This window comes from Microtus ochrogaster, chromosome 18 (genome assembly GCF_000317375.1).
Source record: "Microtus ochrogaster isolate Prairie Vole_2 chromosome 18, MicOch1.0, whole genome shotgun sequence".
NCBI lineage: Eukaryota > Metazoa > Chordata > Mammalia > Rodentia > Cricetidae > Microtus > Microtus ochrogaster.
In genome coordinates this window covers 67,615,233-67,624,581 of record NC_022020.1, presented here as the reverse complement: position 1 = coordinate 67,624,581, position 9,349 = coordinate 67,615,233, and the positions used below count along the sequence as shown (strand labels likewise).

Here is a 9,349-nt window from a genome sequence, read left to right as displayed (position 1 = left end):
TCCCTCCCTCCCTCCCTCCCTCCCTCTCTCTCTCTCTCTCTCTCTCTCTCTCTCTCTCTGATGCAAATCTAGACTTACCCATGTCAAACACTAGCCTTATAGAAGAAGAAAGGCACCTCCAACCCAAGAACTGACTTACTGGGTGGAGCTCCCCGATGATGTACGTTTTGGACAGTTCTCGTGCGTCAGTAGAGTGCCCAACATCCTCAAAGTTCTCGGTAGCATCGCCCCCGGCTTGTTCTCTTAGAACTTCTTCCCCACCGGGATGCTGTTCAGAGAACAGATTGCATGAACGTTAAAATCTTTCAGGTCAATGAGTTAAAAGGAAATGGTTGCTTTATTGAATCCAATAGCCTACCCCAGAAGTCACTGATGACCATGGCTGACTTTAACTGTCTACAATGGGAACTCTAAGCATGCTTCTTCACGATCCAGTTCCTTGGTGACCATACAGCAGAAGCTTCCTCTGATGCTATCTGTCACCGTGCTGGCCCAGCAACAACACTGTTATACGGGTGGTGGCCTTAATAATGTGGTGGGAACCGGAGAGATGGCTCAGGGGTTAAGAACACTGCTGCTCTTTCAGAGGACCGGGTTCAATTCCCAGCACCCACCTGGCAGCTCAGCTCACAATTGTCTTTAACTCCTGTTCCAGGGAACCCAATGCCCTCATACAGTCATACATGCAGACAAAATACCAATGTACATAAAATGAAAATAAGTAAACTATTTAAAAAGATGTAGTAATGCCTGCTCTGCTTCTCTGGGAAATTCCCCAAATTTTGCTTCTTCACCCATCCCTAAACTGTCTCTTCAGCCATCTACTTAAGGCTCAGACTTGGGACCCTCTCAGCCTGATTCTGGACCAAGGAGGGACCGTCCATTGGTCAGAGAGAGGTGAACACAAAGCTTCCCTTCAGGACGCACTCCGTACAGCTACACTGCACAGCTGGCATTGCTCAGGGGACAAGCAGGAAGGTGCAGGATGAGTGAGCATGGGATTCTTTCTGGAGGGATCCAAGTAACCGCCATAGGTATAGCCAAGAATATCTACAGAAAAGATAGTGCATTTCTACGTGGAGCGGAGGGAAGAACCCTTTATTTTGCAGAAGCATTTTAGTGCTTTTAGTTGCATTAACTGGAAAAACAAAGGACAATCTTGCTTCAGGAAGCCAAGTCCAACAGTGGAAACAGACCCTAGGGGATGAGGCCCAGAGGTTCCTGGCTAAGAGTTCTCAGACATGCAGAAGGAAAACACGCTCTGCTAAGTCATCCAAAACACTCTGGCAGGAAAGCAAAGCAAAACAAAACAAAACAAAAACCACTTCTTATGTTTTTGGTTATGAGCCTAGCCTTCAATGACTCAGCCACCTCTCTCACCCCTGAAACTCTTCTTAAATTAAGCTTGAAGATGTACCTGGATCAAATTCATCCCGATCTTTAAGTAAGTTACCTTAGGGTCCATAAGCCACCTCCCTGTGTAGCCGAAGGCAGTCAGGCCTTCCTTCCTAGGAGGTGTGGTCTTATCAGAAGACCTGTATCACTGGGGATGGGCTCTGAGGTTTTCAAAGCCCACACCAGACCAGTGTGACTCTTTCTGCCTGCTGCCTGGACTTCATGATGTAAAGTCTCTCAGCTACTGCTCCAGGGTCACCCATGTCTTCCTCCTGCTGTAATAACCATGGGCTGCAAGCAGGCTTCTGATTAAAACTGCTTTCTCTCATGAGTTGCCTTGGTCATGGTATCTCTTCACAGCAACAGAACACCAACTAAGACATGATGGGAACTAGAGAAAATACCAGGACTTGGGGGCCGGAAAGGTGGTTCAGTAGGAAAGAGCATTTGCCACTTGCAGAAACCCAGATTCAGACACCAGCACTCATCTCATGGAGGTGGCTCAAAACCACTTGCAATTCTAATGCAGGGGGTGGGGACCTGCACACATGCGATCCACACACATGCACTCAGGTACATACACATGAAATAAACAAGGAAGGAAATCTTGGTCATAACTTTGGAGGATATATTTTATGTGTCAGACACATATCATTATGGTTTAGCAAACACAACAGTACCTTAATAAACACTTCCCGATATTAGTATCTGCCCTCAGCATGACTTGAATTGCATAAACATTGCTCTACGTCACTGGAATATGCTCTGCTCCAGCCATTCTGACAATGAGAAGTGACTGGCAAGATGTAAATTTACACTAACGGCTCTAGATGCACCTCAGGTGTGGCAGTGGTAATCAAGACTTTCTGGTTCTGGAATGATCTGGAACTGCCAAACATTGATCTGACCAAGGAGCAGAAAGGCAGGGACGTAGGAGATATGAAGTGACCAAAGTCCCCAGAGCCCAGAGGTGACCGGTCCCACACTACAGCTCCTCAGCTAATGACCTAATTCACAAGTTCCTCAACTTGGGATTCCTGCTCAGGACAAGTGAGCCTCATTGGATCTCCCAGAGTCTCGATGTCCACCAGAGACAGCCTATCTTCCGGGACAAATGAGGTCATCATCTTGGTCTGCTATGGAGTCATGAGGATCCTGGACTGAAGGGGCTAAGGTGGAGAAACCACACATCCCATCTCAATTACACAACAGTCTTAACCTAAAAGAGCGATGCCAAGGGGGCAGCCCTCACCTCAGCTCCAACAGAAAACAAAGCAAAGGGCCTGTTTACCTGAAGCTCCGTCTCCAGTGTGAACCTGGCCTAAATCATCTGCCAGGCAATTTTCTAAGCAAAGAAGAAAACACTTTGGTTACTGGTCTCACTGATCACTGCTAAGCGAGTGTGAGTGTGTGTGTGAGTATGTGTGTGTGTGTGTGTGTATGAATAACTTAGGAAAAACACAATACCAAATAAACTGATAGATGTTGGAACATTTTAACTCCACCCTAAAAGCTTTGTGAAAGAATCAATAAGAAAATCGAAGCCTGAAAAATTATTTTAAGAGAAAATAAGAAAACTTCAAGTCCTGATAAAAGAGCAAAGATAAGGGACTAGCTCTTAGCAATAGCCAGTATTTTCCTTGAAACATGTAAAAAGAGAAAAAGAGAAAAAGAGAAAGTGCTCGCCATGTAAATTAAGAGAAAGAGGGGAAGGTAGAGAAGGACACAGGGGCAGAGTAGAGCAAGATGGCCAATCGCATCTGTGAAGGGTTCCCATTATCCCAAAGGAAGCTTTCATTTTCTGTGGCTCTAGTCAATTCACACAACAAATGCAGGCCTTGTGTCCTCAAAACCCAGCCTCAAGAGTAAGCCTAGACAGTCTGGTTCCTGCCCCTAAGGACCACAGGCTAACAGGCAAACATGAACAACGCTCAACTGTGAACTACAAGCGAATGTTACTGCTGAAATCACACGGTGAGTGCCACCAAGATGAAAAAGGAGTATCGCCAATGGAGAAGAAAAAAGTAGAGGCAACTGGAGTTATAAGAGGGTAAGGGTCACAGAAGGAAGTCCCTCTAATGCAGAAGTTCCTGAGTTCAGGGACGGGAAGGAAGCCTGCCTGAGGCCCAGGAAGGAGAAGGCCAGGCCAGGCCAAGAAGGGATCCCAGGTCTCTTCAAGGATCTTGATCTTTTTGGTGAGCAACAGGAAGTCATCAAAATGAAGGCGATGAAGTCAGACTACTCTGAGAGTCGTGAGGGAGACAAAGGACAGTAAGTGTGCTAGGCCAGAATGACGGCTCATAGCGGAAGCACCCGGAGATGAAGAAAGTGAAGATGGGAGGAGGGAGAGAGACCAGATCTAAATTGGTTGTTGGGATAACCTCAGCACTCTGCCCACATATCTTGCAAGATCACAGTTCCTTCCACGTATTTTTGTGAATTCCCAACTTCTTTAGCTGCCTTGATACACCCTCATCCTGACAGTACATGAGAACAGAGACAGAGATGAACAGAGACAGAGATAAGGGAATGCTAATAAATGGTATTAGTAGTCTTCACGTTTTTATCTGAAAGAAGGGAGGGAGGGAGGGAGGGAGGGAGAGAGGAAGGAAGGAAGGAAGGAAGGAAGGAAGGAAGGAAGGAAGGAAGGAAGGAAGGAAGGAAAAGAAAGAAAGAAAGAAAACTTTTAAAATACTAAAAGTTGACACGGTCCATAAATGGAGAAATTTTCTCCCACATCTCCAACTCAGAACTAAGGATACATTGAGGACGTCATGGTACAATGTACACTCCTAATCCTAAAACCTCAAATAAAAACTTACTGAGTGCTGACATGATACACCAACTTCATGTAAGGGGTTGCAGAAAAATGTAAGTACACTAAAATCATATGAAATTACCTTCGGGTTATGTGTGTAAGAAGGACAAGGCCTTGCCATACATATCCTGCAAGAATGAAGAGCATTCTCAGCAATTAAATGGCTGCTGACATTCCAGAGAGGTCTACACCACTCGAGGGATGCGCATCTGCTGCAGAGGGACCCAGAGGAACCCAATGGCGGTACTCCAATTCCAACAACTGCATCGCTACACAGCTCAGTCTTCTCAGACAGGAAGAGAGACTCTGGTTGGAGCAACGGCAGGGAAACTGGAAGCTGATGACTGTGCAGACTGTCTACAGCCATGGACAGCGCACCAGGCCTCCATTACGAGATCTGTGGACGCTCATGTCATCACCAAGGTTTATACTCAGGAGAGTGTGTCTCTTGTTCCAATCCAGAATATCCTGGGGAGAAGATCCATCTGTAGGGTTTGGATGCAGACAACGGGTGCCTGCTGTGCCTCTCAAGCCCAGAGAGATGAGTTCACAATGGTTGGAGGAAATGACGCTGAACTTATTTCAAATTTAGCGCCTCTGATTCAGAGAGCTACAACAGCTTTGTCTGGTTGTTTCTAAAGGACAACAGAAAAAAGCAGGTGATATCTGTTTTTGCAAAAGGAATGGTGCAGTGGTCTAGTGGGACTTCACGCATCTACAGAAGCAAAGTCTAGAGCAGAACTCTAACTAGTGGTATCTGACAACACAAAAGGCTTAGGAAGAAACACAAAAAGAAGCGTGTTCAACAAATGGATCTCACACTGGTGAGTCCCATCCCTAAAAGGCCATTGTGAGTACACAAATATCCCAAAATCGGAGGCCGGAAACACTTCTGGTCCCAAGCATTTCCAAACTGTATCACAGACAGTTCAAATTGGCTACCCACTCCTGAAATTCAGCTGGCTCTCAGGAAAGTTTCTCATCATGGGTCTCTTCTTGAAATGCTGTCTTTCTCAGATAAGTTCTCACCGTCCTTCAGCCCACCAAAGCCACCTGATATCCAAGTGCGAACAGTGAGGCTCCGCCCTTGGCCCTGCTCCCAATCCACTTGCAGTATCTCTCCTGGTGATTGCATCTTCAGTTTGCGTACCATCCGTCCACTAACGAAGACAGCTGAGTAACAACTTCTGTGACCTCATGGTGCCAGGCTCCTAGCGCGTCTATATACTTGAAAACTTCACCCAATGCCCAGTGTCCATTTCAAGCAAAACATTTCTCTCTCTTGCCCTAAATACACTCTTTCCGATTCTTTTGGTCCTCGGTTAATGTTGCCCCCGTGACCTCAGCTGTATGGGCATCTCGCCCCTGCTCCAGTGACAGTTTCCAGTCGGCCACCCTTTAATTCCCACTCCCAGCATGGCCTCCCTATTGTCCTGCACGAAAGCCTCTCCCCATTCCCTCTCAGCTCACACTGCTACACTTTCAAATCGTGTACACATTTGTTTGCAAAATTCATGACTCAGACTTCAGCCTGTTCTGTTCATCTGTGTTTGCCACCCACGTCAATGCTGTCAAGTATGCGCTAACTAAATACACGAGATCAGCACGGATCTTTGCTTTTAGGATCGCTACATATGCCAGCCAGCTGAGGAGCTGAACTTTCTCACTCCCAACGGTTCACACAAATCTCCTTTCCCTGAGATAACCCACTAAATTAAAATCTATATGCAAAGCACTGTGAGGCATATAGAAAAGGACACACCCGATCCTGTCTGACTGAACAGCTTAACAGGCTCGGGCATGTTCATAATTGGATGGGAGAAAAAAATCATAAAAAGTACGCGCTCTAATCCTGAAGAAGCATGTACTTCCTTTGGCACTGACAGGGCCTCAGTTCTGACTAATCATGAATGGCCCGTGGGCCCTACACCTCAGGTGTGACTTGGAGCAAGGTCCCTAAGAGGCAAGGATGAATGTGTTGTGGGCTCCCAGGTGTCCACCTCACACTGCAATTGCAGGATTTTCATCTCTGTTAATGTTCAAAAAAAAAAAAAGAGAGAAAGAAAAAGAAAGAAAGGAAAACCTTTCCCTAGTCTTAGTGTAAAATAGGTGCTCTCCCCTCTATATAAACATCTTTAAATGATTCGACCAAGCAAATTACTCTTAGCAATTATCGACTATACATTCTACTCAGCAATAACTATCAGAGGAAGAATCTAACACAGATCAAAATGTTTCAGAAGAAAAACCCTTCGTAGCTGACACATCCCTGGAAAAGCTGAAGTGGCAAAGGGCCAAAGGACTCTTCTGTAACTACTACAGAATAGGTATTAGGATCGAGCCAAACCTGTTTTACAATCCTCCCAACTGTAGGACTTTGAAGAGGTTCTGGTTAAGTCTTGTTTGAACAGTGGAATTAAAGCTTATGTAACATTTCATTCATATTAACTTTAAATAGATTAAGTGTTATAGCTCTAATCATTGCTTTGCAATCACTAAGTATCTGAAGTGATTTCTTAACCGTCTCATTTAAGATTTATTTAAATAATTGGGGTTAAATTATTAAATGAAAAATATAGCAATATACATCATAAATTAGAATTCAAGGGCCTACCTATAAAATGAGAAATATAAATAAATAAGGGAGGAAAGTAAGCATTAAATGAATGAGAGCAATAAACTCAGGCAAAGATAGGTCATTTCAGAGAGGAAAATAGACAAGAAAGGAACCCTCACTATTCAGAATGACTGGCTGGAAAAGTGGGGCTACCCCTGACTGCGTTAACTGGGCATCCCGGTCAGTGGCTTTCAGAGAGCTAATATAATATTCAAAAAACGAAACAGGTGTATCTTTGGTTTCCTAAAAAAGAGATAATATCACAAACTTGGTCATTATTCTTCACTGAGCAACATTTATCCATAACAACCTGAGTGTGCTATTTACAGACCCTTGGCCAATGCTGATTGATAAAAGCTCAGATTCCTGTTCCATCTTCACTAATAATGCTAACCTAGTATTTTAAGTAAGTAGTTAAATTACTTGCTGTGAGAAATGAACTCAGTTAAAAGCATGACCACATATATAGGCTTATCTAGCTACAGGGCCGGCCATGACCCTACCCACCCTACTTTCCAAAGGAATTTAATGAAAAGCACACAGCCTGGGAAGAGACCACCGTTCCTGGGATTGCTTTCTTCATGAAGAGACACCAAAGTTATCAAAGTGGCACACGCAAAATCTCCCTAAGGGACCAGATGATAACACCATCCACAGCCAAGCTCTAGGAACCTCAGTGAGAGTGCATGTCTCTTGTTAAGACTACAGTGCACATAGGTTTACCCCAGGCCAATGAACCCAAACATTACAGGCCAAGCTGGCTAGCCCGTACGTCTGACCCAGTACTGTTCATGTGGTAAACTTGTCCCCGGAGGGTCCTTATCTTCACCCCCTTCTCTAGCTTCTTGTTAAGTCTCCACTTCAGTACAATCAGGAGTAAGGATGACACAGCGCACACCCGGCACTGGCTTTGCCTGTGGAGAAGAGAGTGGGATTTTCCATACACAGAAGACAGTAATACCAGAGTAAAACTGAAGAAAGCGTTCTCTAAAGAACAGTATCACAGGTATATCATACCGCCCTGGAATGCATTTATAATAAACTCATGACCTGGGGTTACTTTCTAAGTTATGAGGATAAGAACGATAAGATATTAGTAACCTGGTACTTCATCCCTTTTCAGAATGAGGCCAAAGAGAAGTGATAAGAGACAGACATATCAGACTCTACAACGGTGCTTCTCAACCTTCCTAATGCTGTGACCCTTTAATACAGTTCCTCATGGTGGGGGACCCGACCATAACATTATGTATGCTGATCCGTCATAATTTTGCTATTGTTATGGACTGCAATGTAAATATCTGGTATGGATATCTGATATGGGACCCCTGTGAAAGGGTCATGACACACAGGTTGAGAATCACTGCTCTACAGGACCCAGAATATGTATTTTTTAAACTGCAAGGGGGAAAATCTACTTTGGATTTTCTGAGACCTGTGGATCTACAAAAACTGATAAGAGAACTTTTGATACTAGTTATGATATGGATTATTTGCATGAATAATAAATAATTCTTGACATAGAGGCAATAAACTCAGATGAGAAAAGATGCTGCTGCCAGAAGTCAGCATCACTTTAGATTCAAACCAGCAGCCTGCGGCCGTCATTAGAGATGCTCTCTCCTAGGCAAGACTGGTTCCCAGGCTCGCTCTTCACCTCGGACTAAGGGAAGCACTCCCTCCTTTGCCCTAGCTTCTTCATCTCCTCCACTCGAGTGTGGACTCCTCAGGACAGAACGGTTTATCCATAGCCCTGGGCAGGAAAGCTACCTGCTTTGACAGAGAATCAACTCTCAGCTCCTGTGTGCGCGGTTATTTGAATTTCCTTTGAGTTTAAATCTAATAACTGCATCAATTACCTACTTAAGAAATCCAGCTTGTCTGATACCATCTCTAGCAGCATAAGTACAGTTTTAAACAGCAAAAAACAAAACAAAAAAAAAAAAAACTCAAACAAGTTCAAGGACAAGTGTCTTGACATATGTCAATGAGAGAATTATTAAGAAGTCTTCTTTCTGGATTGTTGACTAAACAGTAAGTCTAGACATCTAGGTAGAAAAACAGGGATTTTTAAAAAAACAATCTAAGTGCTTTCTGGATTGCAAAAACTGAAGTTCACAGAGCTGGTACATAAAGGAGCAGCGGTAAAAAAAATAACAGGTTACTCACGGATATTGAAAAGTCTGTTATTAACAAAGAAATTAGTTTAAGTTTAAAAAAACCATGAAAGACTAGATGGTTGGAAGTAAGTAAGCACATAGGGTGTTGAAAGCCAGCATGCTGCAGGAGACCAGAACGAAGGGTCACTCCGAGGCAGGAAGAACATGGCATGACAGATGTGCCAAAGTACCTTGTCCCCACCCAACACAACGAACTGAAGAACCCAGCCACATGTAGGCTAAAAGCCATTGCAACCCAACTCCAGGAAATCACAGCGATGCTGCAGGACAGTGTTGCAATAAAAACTGTCACACACCACACACACACACACACACACACACACACACACACACACACAC

The 9,349-nt window shown here is 44.3% G+C and overlaps 1 protein-coding gene across 1 annotated transcript in view; it reads right to left on the bottom strand.

The window, feature by feature from the left end:
* LOC101996142 (cytochrome b5) overlaps window positions 1-9,349 on the bottom strand; it is a 30,280-nt gene that overhangs the window by 7,937 nt on the left and 12,994 nt on the right. The window contains exon 2 of the mRNA XM_005356331.2: window positions 140-268. Within this exon, the coding sequence (XP_005356388.1) occupies window positions 140-268 (129 nt within the window). The remainder of the gene's footprint in view (window positions 1-139; window positions 269-9,349) is intronic.